The following is a 17906-nucleotide window of genomic DNA, read 5'->3' as shown; positions in this document are numbered from 1 at the left end:
CAATTGTGGTCAGACCATTAGAGTACAAAGCCGGGAATCCTCAAAAAATACATTTATCTCCCAAATTTGTGAACCAGTAGGGACATGGGATTGTATTTTTTAACTTTTCAGTTTAAAGCCAGTTTTGCTGGAAACACTTGTTCCTGGATATTGGATTAAAACTTTTTTTTTTCCTGATCTAGACCTTGTACAAAGTCAGGTAACATAGTATGCTCTTGATGATATTCAGTGTTGCGTGCTTCACTGTATTGCCTTTTTCTTGGTGTTGTCATTGGAAATAAATGTGTATTTACACAGCATTCCGTATATTATAAGTTATTTTGCCTTTTGTCTCTATCTGTAATCATAGGTAACAGTTAACCTTTTCCAAATGCAACAAGTACGGGCTGCCTCCCTTGCGAACAGTTTGCAGTCTCTTTGTGATAGTGCCAAACTCTATGATCCAGGCCAAGAGTATACTGAATTTGTCAGGGCCACGAGTTCAACCGAAGAAGATAAAGTTGATGGGTGAGAATTAATGTACAGCTGAAATTTTGTCAAGAGAGAAAATATTTATTGCTAAGTTCCTATCTGGTATGAAGTGGTATCTTTTTCAACTTCGGCAGAATTAACTTTAATTTTGTTTTGTTTTGTTTTGTCTTAAGCCTTTTATTTGACCCAGAGCTTAGTTCTTTGAGATTTAGGAATCTTTTGAGAATGGTACACCATGGTCATACCTATTTTGAATGTATAGTACACAGATTTAATATACATTATCCACAGAGATTATACTAGAAAAATTTAACCATGACATGAATTAACTTTACTTTTGCTACTCTTTACTATATTTCAGCTGTAATTAGTACAGATGATTTTTACTCATATCTCCTTTAGGAAATTGAACCATGAAATATGGTTTGTTCTTAATATTTAGTTAAATTACTCTACATTCATTAAATTGACATTTTTCTGAAACGAGAATAAAATAGGCTGATTATTAGACATCCTCGGTGATGAATTGTATTTGGGTTTTTCTTAGAAATGTAACTAAACAATTAACAAATAGTTCCAACACTTCTGGTTATAGACCTTCTGACTCTTTAGAGGATGTTGCACGCCTTCCTGACAGTTGTAGTAAGATTGAAGAGGACAGGTGCTCCAACAGTGCAGATATCACAGGTGGGTTTTCACACTAAAGACAGCACTGATTTTTATGAAAGATCAAATTGTTTAAATGTGATTATTAAATGAGTTGCAACCCTGGAATTTAAAAAACAGGCCTTGAATTGTAACTTTATGAAGCCTTATTCACAGTTTTAATTAAGCACTATGCTTGTCTTAAAATCAATTATTGATTACAGTTAAAGAAACTTGATATGTCTCATTGTATATGATGTCAGTATTTTGCCTTATAATCTATCTGCAGCCAAGTTTAATGTTAAATATTCTTTTCTTAAAGGTCCTTCTTTTATAAGGTCATGGACATTTGGGATGTTCAGTGACTCTGAGAGCACTGGAGGAAGCAGCGAGTCTAGATCTCTGGATTCAGAATCTATAAGTCCAGGTATATAAGTATTTAAGTCTAGCAGTTGAAAATTCAATGAAAGATGAAAATATTCCTTTTGGGGAATATTTCATAAATATATTTATAATGAATTAGCTCATAGAGAGCAGTTTGTACGTATATATGTATAGTTAAAAGAAAAATAATAAAACAACCCATTCTATATTCACCACCCAGCCTAAGAAATAGAGCACTATTAGTATATTAGGGCCCTCTGTACACCTCCATGATAACATTGCCCCCTTCAACCAGAATAAACCATCATCCTGAATTTTGTTACTCATTCCCTAGCTATTTTAAATGTTTTAGTACCTATACCTAGTTGAGCTTTGCCTTCTTCAGAATGATATGCAGATGGAATCATGCTCTTTTGTGACTTCTTTCTTGCATCTTTTCTTTTTTTTTGAGGTCTATATTGGTGTAAGTAGTCATCTTTATTTTTTATTATACTTTGGATAGTATTCTATTCTGTTAACATAACTATCATCTACTTTTTGGATTGTTTTGTAGTTAATTGCTATAATGAACACATAGTTAACACTAATTCTTGTATCTATGATTACTTATTCTTATTAATGTTTTATAAATGTATTTTAAGGTACTTTGATAATCTCATGCTCTTTAGAGAGGCAGAGAGGGTATTTTGAAAGCTCCTATCATGGCTTCTTCTCCGCTCCTCTGCCAAAGACTGATTCAGTTCTGTTCTTCCTGGCAACATATCTTCCTCCTAGGATCTTAGCGTTACAGGAGATAACGTTATAGGATTTAACCACAAAATCCAAGGCATTATTTTTTAGGTTCTACATATTATAGAAATTTTACTCATGTAAAGAAATCTCTTGAATTTAGGTTAGAAATAATTTCCATGCAGCACTGTAGTTTGTAGGCTTGCTTTGTGGCCTCCTTCAAAACTAGTTCTGTTCTGGGGACACTTTGGAGATGTGAGCCTAAATATTTAATTGAATATTTGTAATTAGCTTTAAAAAACAGTGTTCAATCAAGACCTGTTTTAGAGAAAACCCTAAATTATTTGGAACCCTATGAGACTTCTTTTAATTAGACAAAAATGTGGAAACTTGACCATAAGATAAATGGGTGAAGACCTGAAGATGCCTAGTCTGGGAAAGAAGAAACTCGGGAACATGACAGTTGTCCTTAAATATTGTAAGTGTTAAGTAAAGTGCTTTTGCTTGCTCCTTTAGGGAGAAGTATGACCTAAGACTAGGATTTATAGAGAGGCAGATTTCTGCTCAATAATATAAGGAAGCAATTTTACAATTAGAGTAGTTGTAAGAATGGAACATGTGACCTTATGATTTCTCAGTCATTGGGGACACATTCAAAGCAAAAACTAGGTGACTACCTTTTAAGCAGAAGAATCTTGGGGCCATGGTGGGGGTTGTTAGTTTAAATAATTTATAAAGCCCTTCCTAACTCTGAACCTTAGGCAGTTAAGGCTGTGAGTTAAGTGAATTATTAACCATAACCCTGTTTCCAATATCAGCAGGGAACAAATAAAAAGAAATGTCATTGACTTTTTGGGCCTCTTCTGAACATGCTTAGATACACATGGCCGTGTCCTTTGCTGACATAGCGTGTTTGCATCCTGTGCTCTCAGTTCCCTGCCAGGAATCATTGTTCCTGGTTCTAGGTCTCTTGTCTTACTGGTAACATAACTGTGATACTGTTGTATTGCTGAATTTAAAAGATTTTTGTTTATTTTACAAAGCTTTAGGTTATATTGTATACATTTATTTATAACAATTCAACAAGCATTTAATGACAACTTTGCTATTTGTTACTGTGTCACCCACTCTGTTAGTTATTAGATATAAGATGTGAATAGAAAATACTCCCAGTTTTATAGAGCTTACCATCTCAAATACTTACTATCAGAAATCAACAGTTTAGGTCTCATTGGGATGTATGATCCTCAATTTTACATTCAGATGGAAAAGTCCATTTTGGTTCAGTTTTCTTTTGTTTCCAGAAATCGGTATCCAAAATCTCTGTATCCAAAGTCTGAGAATGGAAGCAAATTTTTACATTGTAGCTAATAAAATAGTATGACTGTGTTATTTAAAAGATGTCATTTTGCCCTGGCTTGGTAGCTCAGTTGGTTAGAGCATTGTCCCGATGCACCAGGGCTGCAGGTTCAGTCTCTGGTCTGGGCACATAAAGAGGCAACCAATGAATGCATAAATAAGTGGAACAATAACAACAACAAGAAGATGTTGTCATTACTCATTTATAAAATTCAACAGTGCATTGGCAGGTAATTGTTGTATTCATTATTTTCTTTTAGGAGACTTTCATCGAAAACTTCCACGAACTCCATCCAGTGGAACCATGTCTTCTGCAGATGATCTAGATGAAAGAGAGCCACCGTCCCCTTCAGAAGCTGGTATTGAAACTATCACTGAATCAAGCTCTCGCTAACCCAATTGAATCAGTAGCACTGCATGATATTAGGAAAAGAATATAATTTAAAGAATTACTTTGCTATGTATTAAAGAAAAGGCATTGTAATGACTTAAATATATCAAATATAGCCCAACAATGTATGTACAAGTATGGACTGAAAATATGTTAATCAAATGTTACAAATACAAAAGGTGAACCTTAGGCATGGTATTAAAGTAGGCTAGATATTTTTATCTTTCATGAACCTAATATTGTGATTTACCTGCTGAAAGTGTTGCCATGCATGAGAAATTATGAAAAAACCTCTTCAATAGAAATAGAGCACAGAGTTAAGCAGGAAAAGTAAATAAGTGTATTTCTTGAGGACATGGAAAGTTGTGGATGTTGAAGGATATAAAAGAGAAGTCTTTTACCTTAATGACTTAAATTAGACTCCTATAAATTACTTTTGCATATTTGAAACCTCCAGATACCTGTTTTAGCATCATTTTCTAAAATAATATAGAACATTTGACCTCCAGCAGGATATTCATATATTACTACCTAGTATTATCTATACTTTTATGATGATTTAAGAATAGCCTTATCCTTATTGCAGTTATGACACAGTTATCTCATACAGCTAGTTTTCTTTGAAGATTTTATAAAAGGGGTATTTTCTAAGAATGTTATTACACCCTTCCAGCTCACTAAAGGGCATATTAATAACTGTTAACTTTCCGATTCTGAAAATATTATGCTGTGCTATTTTAGAAGTATCTTTGGTGGTGATTTTTTTTACTCATCATTAAAATGTTTGATAAATCTATGCCTTGTAAGAGATTTCTAAATTAGATCCTTATTTTGATTGTATAGAATAAAATAATAGCTTTTTGTAATAAAGGAATGATTTAAAATTTTTCAAAATATACTATCCTATGGAAAAAAAATGCCATCTTACAATTCTTGTCTAATAATCAATTTTTATTGCAAGGACCCAGTTCACTTGGAACATATAAGAAAACATTGATGTCAAAGGCAGCTCTCACTCACAAGTTTCGCAAGTTGAGATCCCCCACGAAGTGTAGGGATTGTGAAGGCATTGTGGTATTCCAAGGTGTTGAATGTGAAGAGGTAAGATCTTTCTGGAATTACATTAGCCCCTTAACACTTTTTGTGTTATACTTTTTAAAATGAATTTTACTAATTAGAATCTTTGCAAATGAAGCACAGTGTACCTTCTATAATTTTATATTTATTTTGCTGTTAAATGTATGTCAAATTTAACATGTAATACCTTCTAAGCTCATTTTTTGTTGTGTTACCACTCTACTTATATAGCTTTTCCAGTTGTGAATAATTTTAAGATAAGTTAACCAGTTTTGAACTATCATTTTCTTAGTGTCTCCTTGTTTGTCACCGAAAGTGCTTGGAAAATTTAGTCATCATTTGTGGTCATCAAAAACTTCTGGGGAAAATGCACTTATTTGGAGCAGAATTCACACAGGTTGCAAAAAAGGAACCAGATGGCATCCCTTTTATACTCAAAATATGTGCCTCAGAGATTGAAAGTAGAGCTTTGTGTCTACAGGTAAGTTGTAACTCTTAAAATTAAAATTTTTAAACATAAATGCTTGTGTGATTTGTTCTCATGATAAGGAGACTTTAAAGGAAAACGGTATTCTCATTTTTTAATAAGTAATTTTATTCATATTTGGAAAATATTACCTCATTTTACCCATTTTTTCCCTAAAATATTAATAAAAATTGAAGTACACACATCAAATATATTTAGATGTCCATATTTAGACATTTGTACTAACGCAGAATTTTGCACTATTTTCTCCCTTTCTTCTCAAGGGAATTTATCGTGTATGTGGAAACAAGATAAAAACAGAGAAATTGTGTCAAGCTTTGGAAAATGGGATGCACTTGGTAGACATTTCAGAATTTAGTTCACATGATATCTGTGATGTCTTGAAATTATACCTTCGACAGGTAAAATATTTTACCCTTGAAACTTATCATTAACTAGAAGAGAGCAAAAATATGATTTGTATTTTGCTGATTACATTTGCTACACACATATTTTCATTGACATAGAGCATATTAATATCTTCCTTAATGTATAGATCAAAGTGTGTATAAAATGCATCTTTAGTTTACAGACCAATAGTAATAAAAACAAACATTCATTTTCCATTCCCTAGCTTAAGGAAGTAGAACATGACTATACCTTTCAAAAGGGTCGTATGTGCGCCTTCCCCTTTCAGCTTCTAATCCCACACCAGTGATCTTTCCCAACCATGTTAATAACTCCCTCTCTTTTCTTACTAGTTTTAACACCTATTGTGTATTCCTAAACATTAAATTTCAAAAAACTAAGTTTTAGAAAACTAAGCAGAAAGCATAAATCGAGCTGTGTAAGGAAAGGCTATTACATTGTTAGAAGAAGGGTTGATTCAGAAAGAACAGAGTCTGGGTCATAGTTCAGCTTTACCTTCATTGACATTTTAAAATAGGTCTTGTGGGAGGTCAGTGGGCAAGGTCATGGATGAATCCTGGAAGTTCACCACACTTGGGGCATCAGGCAAGGCTCTCATGTAAGCTGGAATATTCAACAGGAATATGGTGGAGTGGGCTGCTGTTTCTGTGCTACTGTTGCACCTGCGGTTTACAGGATTCGGTTCAAAGAAAACGTGTGGGGTGAAATAAATGGCCTGCGTGACTTCAAGGAGCAGCTCATGGAGGGGTTGCTGGGATAATCAGCACACTGTCATGATGAGCCAAGTGTTAAAAATTACCTGGGCCAAGCCCAGCTGCCTTCTGTCCTGTGGTGAAAATGAAGAGACAGTTACCAAGAGCATAGTGACCATGGACCTGAACATGTCACTCTTCAGCGTTCTGCTCTCCAGGTGTTATCCTGGGTCCACCCTCTAGTCTTCTGTGAGGGAGCAACCTGTCTTCTGTGTTTTGTTGTATTGATATATTCTTCTGCTTTAGTCATGCCCATCTCTTGAGCAAGGTGGAATAAGAGTAAATATTTGAAACCTTATTTATCTGTCTTTATTCCATTTTCTTATTTTATTTTATTTATTTATTTAATCCTCACCTGAGGACATTTTTGCATTTATTTTCAGATAGAGCGGAAGAGAGAGAAAGAGAGAGAAACATTGATGTGAGAGAGACACATCGAGTGGTTGCCACCCACATGACCCTAACTGGGGCCTGGGACAATCTGCAACTTAGGTACGTGCCCTTAGTGGGAACGAACCCGGGACTCTCTGGTCCATGGGCTGACGCTCTGACCCCTGAGCCAAACCGGCCAAGGCTTTATTCCATTTTCTTGATGGGAATGGAAGAATGTGGATGATGTAGAAGGATAATAGTAATCTAGGCTGGAAGTTATTTTTCTTCAGAATTTTGAAGGCATTTTTCTTGTCTTTGAAGCCTCAGATCCTTCTCATTCTGCTCATTCTGGAGTCTTTCTATGTGGCCTATTTTTTTTTTTTTTTCCCCTCTCTGAAAGCTTATGGAACCTTCTTTTTCTCCCTATTTTAAAATTTCACAATGAAATGCCTTGATGTGGGTGTATTTCATCTGTTTCAGGCATTCTGTGAACTATCATTCTGGTTATTTGTCCTTTAGTTCTTGGAACTTTTATATTATTGGCCAATTTCTCCCCTTAGTTTTCTTTCTGGAACTTATATTTGGATACTTGACAACTTATACTGGTTCTGTAGTTCTTTTTTCTCTATTTATTTTTTTTGGTTTTTGTTTTCTTTTAACACTTTCTAAGAGATTTCCTAAGCTTTTCTTTCACCCCTACTGTAAAGTACTTTATTTCTAATGTCATGTTTTAATTTCTAAGAACTCTGGTTCTCTGTTTCTTCTATAGCATTCTTTCTTCTTAAATGAATGCAGTATTTTACCCACCTGAGGGTATTCATAACTTTTTTTTTTTTTTTTAAGTTCTTGCGCTACTGGGTAGATGAGTTGGTTGGAGCATTGTCCCGATGTGCCAGGGTTGAAGTTGGATCTCTGGTCAGGGCACACACAGGCCTCAATCAGTGAATGCATGGATGGGTGGAACAACAAATTGATGCTTCTCTCTCTCAGATCAATAAATAAAAATGTAGTAAATAAAAAGGGTTTCTTTCTCTGTTTAACCTCTGGCCTTATCCAATAGAAATATAATGTGGGCCCCATATATAATACTTAGTAGCCACATTAAAAAAAAAAAAAAAGTGAAATTAATTTTAATATTCTATTTAACATTGAAAGTATTTGTGCATCTAATCAGTATTTTAAAATTGTTAATGAAATATTTTACTTTGTTGTTGTTAGAGTCTTTCAAGTTTGGTCTGTATTTTTCATTTAACTAAGCACATGTCAGTTTGGACCAGCCACGTTTCCAGTGCTCAGTAGCCCTATGTGGTTAGTGGCTACTATTTAGACAGTAAAGTTTTAGACGAAGTTTTGGAGGTGTTTTTTTCTAACCTATTTTGGTTTGTCTTCCATGGTTTTTTGCTTAAAATGAAAGACTTGGGAATTGAAATGTCTTTGGAAGCTCTTGAATACATGAAGGCTTTGAAGATTTTGAGTTTTACTGTAGTGTGATCTAGGTGCGCTGTTGGGGAAACACCTGATGTCTGCATCTCTAGGTCTCTATTCTTAGTCTAGTCTGATACCCCAGGGGGAAGGGTCATTTGCTGCCTACAGGTGTGGTGCCAGACTTTGGGAGCCAAATAGGGTTAGAAGGTTCTGGGATCTCTGCATTCAGCATGCATACAGTTGATAAATTTCTATTTTTAGATAGTTACCTGTTTCTTGTGCTTGACATTGCCCATTCAAAGAACCCTGTTTTACACTGCCCAGACAAATTCCAGACTTGTGGGGAAGAAGTTGCTCAGGAACATGGAGTAGAAATAAGGATTTAGAGATCTAATGCTTCTTGGCTAGCCCACCCTCCTGCAGAGTTGGAGGACCTCATGCTGACAGCCCCTGAGTCTCCTTAGTTAGGGTTCTGTAAACTGCTGGATGTCAGTATGGAACTGCAGCTCTCTCTGGCCTGCTAAGTCAGCACTGTTTATCTGCTCTTCAGCTTATGAAATTGCTTTTGGCTTCATTCGTTCCTGTTCTCTCAGTTCTGTGGGCTTAACTGTATTTCATTGGGGCCTCAGAGAAACGGAAATGTACAAATGTTGGACCTGCCACATTAGCCCAGGAAACTGTTGATGTCTCTGTAATCACATTTTATAGGATTGTCAACTGAGAAGTGGACACAAATTACCTTTGAATGACTGTAAATCAAAGTTAATCATTCTTTATCTCTTCTAGCCAGTCAGGGAAAAGACCAATAGTATCAGCTCTCATTCTGTCTTAGGAATACTATAGGACCAAGACTTGAGTGTGGGAAGCCATGCTTCAGATCTACAGTATTAGAGATTAGCCTTTATTGTATTCATACACCAGGTGGAAAATCTGAAACTCCAAGAGATTAAGTTACTTTCTTCAGGTCCCGAAGCGGTGGAGGTAGGAATCGATCTCAAAGCATCCCTTCTTGGGGGCCAGCAGAGGAAACTGGATAAGCAGGTGGCTGCCTAACCACAGAGAGTATAGGACATCAGTTAAGTAGAGATACACTGTTTCCATCACTGAGCAGTAGAAATATTGCAGTAAGCTATGTCAATAGACAGATCAAGGTATCATACCCTTTGCTTGTTTAAGAGAGGAACTTTTTCTGTTGACCTATTTATGGCAATTCAAGTTGTATTTAAAAATTAGGTAAATAAAATGTTGACAGTTTCTTTCTTGTAAGTCATATTATCTTATCCTAATTTTTAGTCTGATTTAAGGGAAACACAAGGACCCTATGGAATTTTGTTTCCCTCATACCAGTAAAACTCAGAGTATTAGCTTTTCCTAATTAAATTGACTTATTTTATGTATCATCCTGGGTTTGTTTCAGTAAAACAGCTGAAGATCATGCTAACTTTGGGGCAGTAATTAATGTAAGGTTTAGACTGATTATCAATGAACTCCCTTTTAATAAAGATATGATTTATGGTGATTATATCAGATTCACTTTATAGATCACATCTGTAGCAAATGTATGTACATTTCTAAATGTGCATATTAACCCGAAGTCTTGTTAATCAGAAGGGACATGTTGAACCATTCAGTAGCTATTCGGTAGATTATTAACAGGGGAAAGGACAGAATGACATTTCTAATATAATTTTTTTTCTTTAGCTCCCAGAACCATTTGTTTTATTTCGATTGTACAAGGAATTTATAGACCTTGCAAAAGAGATCCAACATGTAAATGAAGAACAAGAGACAAAAAAGGATAGCCTCGAGGACAAAAAGTGGCCAAGTACATGTATAGAAATAAACCGAATTCTTCTAAAAAGCAAAGACCTTCTAAGACAATTGCCAGTATCAAATTTTAACAGTCTTCATTACCTCATAGTACATCTTAAGCGGTAAGAACTTTGTATAAGAGGAGCATCCCATTAGTGGATGGATAATTGATCAGTTTTTGTTTTTGCTTTTTTTTAAATTGTAAAATACATATAACAAATTTACCATCTTAATAATTTTAAGTGTACTGTTCAGTAGTATTAAGTACATTCACATTGTTGTGCTATTGTTGTTTTTTCTTTTATTTATTGATTTGAGAGGGAAAGGAGAGACATTGATTTGTTGTTCTTATTTATATATTCATTGGTTGATTTTTGTATGTGCCCTGACTGGGGATCGAACCCGCAACCTTGGTGTATCGGGACAACGCTGTAACCAATCGAGCTATCCTGTCGGCTGTGCTGATGTTTTTTAAATGAACATTTCACTTCTAATATGTGTTAGGGGAAGGGAGATAATGAATATATATATTCATGTAACCAGCATCTTTCCCTCAGATGCCTCCTATGTGCCAGGCTCTGGTTGGGGAAACAAGAATGAAACAAGGTTTCTGTCATCTGCTGTGCTTGTCAACTTGGGGGACAGACCAGTGCAGTGCAGCATCGTTCATGTTGTAATGGAGCTATACACAGCATGCAGAGGAAGATGGGGGTGGGGAGGGAAAGATGGGGGCATCATGAATCAGAGAAAGTAGCTCTGTGCCAGACTTGAAGAACTAAACAATGTTTTGGTGGCAAAGAATGTGCAGAAGAGTGTAAGAGACATAAGAGATCATTTTGCATTTGGGAAGTGTAAGTGATTTGGTTAGGCGAGGATATAACAAGCAGTGGCAGTAGTGAGCTAGATAGAGGCCTAGTAAAGAAGATCTTGCCCTGGCCAGTTTGGCTCAGCAGTTAGACGGTTGGCTCATGGACCAGAGAGTCCCGGGTTCTGTTCCCGCTAAGGGCATGTACCTCGGTTGCAGTGTGTCCCTGGTCCCGGTTGGGGTCGTGTGGGTGGCAACCACTCAATGTGACTCTCTCTCATCGATGTTTCTCTCTCTCTTCCTCCCTCTCTCCCTCCCGCTCTATCTGAAGATAAATGCAAAAATGTCCTCGGGTGAGGATATAAAGAAAAAAAAAGAAAAGAAAATCTCACATACTTGGCAGATGAGTTGACTCTTCCTTCTGTACCCACTAAAGAATTTTGAGCCAGGAACTTGACATGCTCAGATTTGTCTGTTAGATCTTTCTGGAAGCAATATGGAGAATGGTTTGGAGGGGAGGCCTTTAGTTCAATTCAGATTTCCTTGAATAGTCATAGAAATAAAAGGTGGTGAGAGCTTGAAGTAAGGCCAGAGCAGTGGCAGGGACAGGAGAGCAGAGAGGTCTTTAGGAAGTAGAATCAGCGAGGCTTGAAGACTAGCTGTGGGCAGTGAGAGAGAATTGGACAGGGATGTTTACGTTCCAGCCTAAGGACCTACAGCTTTTAGGGGTATTTTTTTTTTTTTTTAATTTTTGCTGGTAAAACTCTAGTAGTTCCTTCTACTTACTTAAAATTTATCTTGATAGTATGAAACCCAACTTAGTGCGTGGTCAACATTTAATCAAATTTTTTTTTCTTGGACCTATTTTTTCTCAATCCTTCTTAGCCCACAGTTAACTGCTGTCAAGGAACTTTAACAGGCAAATCTCATACAGCTGTATGTGTTCTACTCTGCAGGGTCGTAGATCATGCTGAAGAAAACAAGATGAACTCCAAAAACTTGGGGGTGATATTTGGACCAAGTCTCATTAGGCCAAGGCCCACAACTGCTCCTATCACCATCTCCTCTCTTGCTGAATACTCAAATCAAGCACGGCTGGTAGAGTTCCTTATTACTTATTCCCAGAAGATCTTTGATGGGTCCCTACAGCCACAAGATGTCGTCGTGTGTAGTACCAGCGGTGTGGCACCTCCGGTGGAGCAAGGCTGTATTCTGAAGCCTCTGTTATCACCAGAAGAAAGAGACCCAGAGCATTTCATGAAGCAGCTGTTTTTCTCTTCAAAGGAAGTGAGTTTTGACCTTTATGGAATTGTGTTGGAACTTTGTAGTGTTTATGTTGTTAAAAAATGTTTGAACTGTTTGTTGTGAGGTGTGTTTTGCTTCTTCAAGTTTAAAAATTCTCTCCCATCTACAGGATGTCCATACTGCAGGCAGTGAAACCAAAATTCCTGAACCAGCTGCATCATATGAGGAATCAGAACAAAAGCAGAATGCGTTAGAAAAATGTGATGCATGTCTCATTGGTGAGTGGCCATGTAAAATACTGACTTAAAACTATGTCAATAAGTCTGGCTAGTGTGGCTCACTGGTTGAGCATCGACCCATGCACTAGGAGGTCGCTGGTTCGATTCCGGTCAGGGCACATGCCCAAGTTGTGGGCCTGATCCCCAGTGGGGGCCGTGCAGGAGGCAGCCAATTGATGTTCTCTCTCATCGGTATTTCTCTCTCTCTCTCTCTCTCTCTCTCTCTCCCCCTCTCTCTAAAATAATGGGAAAAAAAGGAAAAAATGAAAAGTATTAAAAAAACAACTATGTCAATAAACCATGAATAAAAGCCAAGGTGAGCAGAGGTGAGAGAAGTCAGAGAAAGAAGCTTCTTCTACTAAATGGATCTTGCTAGCCATAAAGAAAGTTGTCTTTTAGTGTACCTTTTTTTTTTTTTAAATCCTTACTCAAGGATATTTCTCTATTTATCTATCAGATAGAGAGAGAGAGAGAGAGAAACTTCAGTGTGAGAGAGAGATACAGACTGGTTGTCTCCTGAAGGCCCCAACTGGGGCTGGGGACGCACCACAATCAAGGCCCTGCCCTTGACTGGAATCGGACCCACAACTCTGGTCCAAGGGCCAGCGCTCTAACTGCTAAGCCAGACTGGCCTGGGCAGTATACCTTACTTTTAAATGAATATCATTCTTCATAATAGTCTTTCTTATAAAAAGATATCTTGGAGTTTATAGTTGTTTTTTGAGCTCTTTCTGAACATATTTTTGTTTTTATTTTTGCCCAATTACAGTCATGGCAGAAATGTGTTAAATAGTGTGATAGTTCACTAGCATCTCTGTTACTGTTGATCTCACTGCTCACAAGGAGTCAACTAGACTCCTAAAATTTTTTAAATTTAGAGTCTTAAAGCTCCTAAATATTTTTTTTTTTTTTTGGTACATGACCCTAGTGGGAACCGAACCTGGGACTCTGGTCTGCAGGCCAATCCTCCAACTGCTGAGCCAAACCGGCCAGGGCGTAAAATTTTTTTTTTTAGATGTTTTACCTGTCACCTGCCTTTAGCACATTAAACACATACATGTTTATGTCTTTTTATTTCCATAGCTGCAGTCATTTTATTCACTGTAGGATAATTTTAGTTGCAGTTATTGGTAACTGACAACCTAGTGGAAAGGCTTTCATTTATTACTGTAATTCTATACATCACTAGAGCTAAATTCCAATTTAAAAAATTCAGCCATATGTGTTCAATTTGATATATAATCAAATAGTGGCGACATAGCCTGTCTGGGTTTCAAAAGTAGGGGAGCCAGCATTCATTTAGTATCTACCTGTTATCTGCTAAGCACTGTGCTTACTGTTTAATTACGTTTATCTGACTTAATCTTCATATCAGTTCTATAAAGTAGGTAGTATTAGCCCCACTCAACCATAGCCTAATAGTTCAAGAGAAGTGAACTCATGCCAGAGGTCATGCCCCTGATAAATTGTTCAGTCTATATTTGAACCTATGTTTGTGCTTATTTCACTATCCCATGATCTAGTGCTCCCAATTAGAATACTTATAATAATAAATGTTTCTTGTGAGTGCTTATTGTATACCAGACAATTCCAAGCAGATTAGATCATTTAGGCTACATGTCAGTATAGATGCAGTTATGATTCTCTTCTGACAAATTAAGACACTGAGGAACAGTGAGATTGCCTTGCCCTGTGCAGAAGTTGTAGAGCTGAGCTAACCCCAGCAACTGGGCTTCAGAGTGTGCACTTTTCCACTATTAGGCTATGAGTTTTCCCTCAGAACTTAAGAATATACTTTGATGGGTGTCTACAGCTCGACCACAATGAGGTCTGTAAACGTGGGGAGGGAGAACAGCAGTGTTACTTTGGAAGCCCAGAGAGTAGAGGTCAGCAGTCTCAGATAAGCAGGAAGGTCAGATAAGATGACAGCTGACAGTGATTCTAATGGGCACCTGTCAGCAGGCCACTGCCCAAAAGAGCATGGGCAAAGGGCTGAAGTTTTCCAGAAACAGAATTTCTTAGGGCAAACGCAGCAAAAAGAACAGGGCTTATAGGCAGTCAAGGTTCTAGTTTGAGAAAACATGGGCCATGGGTCCAGACTTGATAGGAAAGAGAAGAAAGTAAGTTGAGGAGTAAATAATACATGGAATGCATGGCTTTTTTTCCTTAAAGTAAACCTATTGAACCTTAATTGGACAGGATGAATGTTGTAGTTCATTTGTTACTTGATCAGATTGAAAGACATCTAAGGCATTTCGTATAATATGCTCTCACTGCGGGTTGAGGGTACACGAGTAGCAGATTTAGGCAAAAGTGTTGGGATTCAAGGGCATACCTATATTTGGCTGGCTGTAAATTGGTGTGATTTTTCTGAGGTGAATTTAGCAATATCTGCCTGTTGAAATCATGACAATTCTTTGACCCAGCAATTACTTGTTTGTTTATGCACGGCACATAAAAAGAAGTACTTCAAGTGTTGTTTTTCTTTTTTGTTTTTTACTAACCTGCAGTGGATTTTGTAGCGTTTATTATATTGATTTGGGTAAATATAAAATTCTAACATTTTTATTCAGCATCTGTCTTTAAACTCCTCTGCATAGATAACTGAGAATAATGGAAAAAATATGTAAGACCCTTGTTGTTTGGAAAGCATGTTCATCTGTAACTCAATAAATCTCTTCCTTTTTCAGACAACAGAGTTCATTGGCTTACTGACCAAGAGCTTGATTCAGCATCACAAAAGATGGAAGATGTTTATAAATCCTCCAAGCCATTAACTCTAAAATCCAATAGGGAAACTAACAGTATTGTTGAGAGGTATACTCCAAGGACCAAGACTAGACCTGTAAGTTTGCCTGTCGATAGACTGCTGCTTCTTGCAAGCTCTCATGAGAGAAATGGCAGAAATATCGGAAATGTAAATTCAGACAAGCTTTGCAAGAATCCTACCTTTGAAGGAGTTAATAGAAAAGACACCCCTAGTGTTTGTTGCAAATTTGATGGCTTTGACCAGCGGACTCTACAAAAAACTGGAGATAAACAAAATGACCTGAATGCAAAGACTTCAGTGATCGTATCCAGTACACTCCAGGAAGGAGTGGTGACGAGCACCAGGATTGATGGGGACCCTCCAGTCAGTGCCACCCAGCCCAGTAAGCCATACACAGAACCAGTCAGGTCAGCAAGACAAGTGTCGGAGAGAAGGTCCTCTGACTCCTGCCCTCCTGCTCCTGTCAGAGCACCCAGAACACTCCAGCCCCAGCACTGGACAACGTTCTATAAGCCACGTGCTCCTGCTGGTAGCGTGAGGGGGGTTGAGGACAAACCTGCAGCATCCTCCCCAGCTCATGCTCCTCAGGGGCACGTGCTGAAATCAACTCCAGACTCAGAAAATGCACCAGCTTGCCCCGTGCAGCCACCAAGTGAGCCTAAAGAGAACTCCGAGGAACATGACTTGCCCAGTGTGCATCCAACGTGTCAGAGGCCGAGGCTTAAACGGATGCAACAATTTGAAGACCTTGAAGATGAAGCCCCACAATTCGTGTAGAATTGACAGAATTCAGCTTTTCTTTTTTAAGTGTTGGTATTTTGTTTGTTTTATGAAAGAAGTTTTGACAGGGCCCCTTTTGTGTAGGATTGCCAAATACGGATTTTGCTTTTTGTCATTGTATTGTGTTACCCTGTGTTGGTTATATTGAATGGTAGACTGTTTTTGGTAGGGCCACGTCTGTGTCTCACTGGAATTATCTGTATTTTTGAAGTTGTGAATAAGTAGGTGGACTCATATTTTTTAAAGTCTGGTTGATTTTCCCCATAAAATGGTCCATTTAAATGCATCCCTAATATATGATATAGTTTTCAACTAATAGCTGCAATAGGGAAAAATGAGCTTTATTTTTTTGAAATGAAACTTTGTGCTTATTTATAAAAGGAATGTTTCTGAATGCAAGTGCCTGAAAGATCTTTGTTTAGTATGATTGTTTTTTAAACACAATTTTATAGTACATCTTTGACCATTGTGCATTTACGGTATGTATGTAAGCTTTTATTTTTCAGTTGGCAGTTTACTTAACTTTTAAATATTTACATAATGGCCAAAAGGCTTGCAAATTTGTATTTAATTGTATTTCAGTTAATTGCCAGATTTACAAATGGTAGTCAGTTGAATTGTACAAGGAAAATGCACTTAAACCTGTTTCTAAATTATATAGTGCAGTTATGTCGTATTTGGCTTTAGATGGTTTTAATACATTTAATAGTTTTTTACCTTTTGGCTTTGTTCTGCATAAACTTTTGTTGTTCAACAGTTCTGAACCTTTTGGTATTTTATGGTCCAAAAAATGTTTTAAAATTTAATGCATTTCCTCTTGATATTATCTAGATTTTACAAAAACAAACCAAACATTTCTTTTTTATGAAATGTTTTTACTTATGAATAATTTTGTGTACGTTTTCTACCTGGACAATGTATGTTTCATCTGAACCGTGCAAAGATTTATTTAAGTTGATTCTAAGTATAGTTCAGTAAGCCTCATTGTTTGGAATTTGAGAGGAGGTATCGATGATTGGATATATTTCACGTATAAAATTCCCAGTTTTTAGAACTAGTGCAGTTCTGTTATTTTCTGGGTTTCATCATTTTGCCTAAAATAGGATATAAAAGGGACAAAAAATAAAATAGCCTCCTTTTGTATGTGTGAATTCTATTTGTAGTAAATGCTTTTGTATGACCATATTGTACTTGATACAAAAATATCTATATATATATAGATATATATATATAAACCTGTTAAATTATTGCAAGTTCTTGTGGCTTTTCTGAAATTGTTGCCTCTTAGGGGGTGAAATTTTAAGACTTATTAACGGTTGGCTTAGTGATCAACACTAGGCCCATAGCCCCTTGACTGGATACAACATGGAATGCATTTTACAGGAAGTTGTTACATAGTTTTATATAATAAATCCTTTGTACTGGGCCTTGTCTTTAGTCCTCATTGTACAAAATATAAAAGAATTGCCCTGGCCAGGTTTGCTCAGTGTTAGAGCATAGCGCCGCAGACCAAAGAGTCTTGGGTTCATTTCCGGGCAAGTACCTCAATTGCGGTTCGGTTCCTGGCCCTGGTCAGGGTCATGCAGGAGAAGAACGGTTGTTTCTCTCTCACATCGATGTTTCTTTCCCTCCCTCTCCCTCTCTCCCTCCCTCCTTCCCTCCCTTTCTCCCTCCCTCTCTCTCTCCCTTCCACTCTGTCTGAAGATAAATGGAAAA

The 17906-nt window shown here is 37.1% G+C and overlaps 1 protein-coding gene across 2 annotated transcripts in view; it reads left to right on the top strand.

Moving 5' to 3' along the window:
• The window catches only part of ARHGAP29 (Rho GTPase activating protein 29), a 77193-nt gene extending 59616 nt beyond the window's left edge, over positions 1-17577 (top strand). For both annotated transcript variants that reach the window (XM_036256892.1, XM_036256891.1), the window contains exons 13-23: positions 350-507; positions 1067-1158; positions 1439-1543; positions 3849-3947; positions 4941-5080; positions 5349-5537; positions 5807-5944; positions 10202-10434; positions 12074-12404; positions 12532-12640; positions 15331-17577. In XM_036256892.1, the coding sequence (XP_036112785.1) occupies positions 350-507; positions 1067-1158; positions 1439-1543; positions 3849-3947; positions 4941-5080; positions 5349-5537; positions 5807-5944; positions 10202-10434; positions 12074-12404; positions 12532-12640; positions 15331-16187 (2451 nt within the window). In that variant the 3' untranslated portion in view covers positions 16188-17577. The remainder of the gene's footprint in view (positions 1-349; positions 508-1066; positions 1159-1438; positions 1544-3848; positions 3948-4940; positions 5081-5348; positions 5538-5806; positions 5945-10201; positions 10435-12073; positions 12405-12531; positions 12641-15330) is intronic.
• Positions 17578-17906: the final 329 nt, after the last annotated feature.

The sequence above is a fragment of the Molossus molossus genome, unplaced genomic scaffold (assembly GCF_014108415.1).
Source record: "Molossus molossus isolate mMolMol1 unplaced genomic scaffold, mMolMol1.p scaffold_m16_p_12, whole genome shotgun sequence".
Lineage (NCBI taxonomy): Eukaryota > Metazoa > Chordata > Mammalia > Chiroptera > Molossidae > Molossus > Molossus molossus.
Note: the sequence above shows the minus strand (reverse complement) of the source record. Positions and strands in the feature narration are given on the sequence as shown.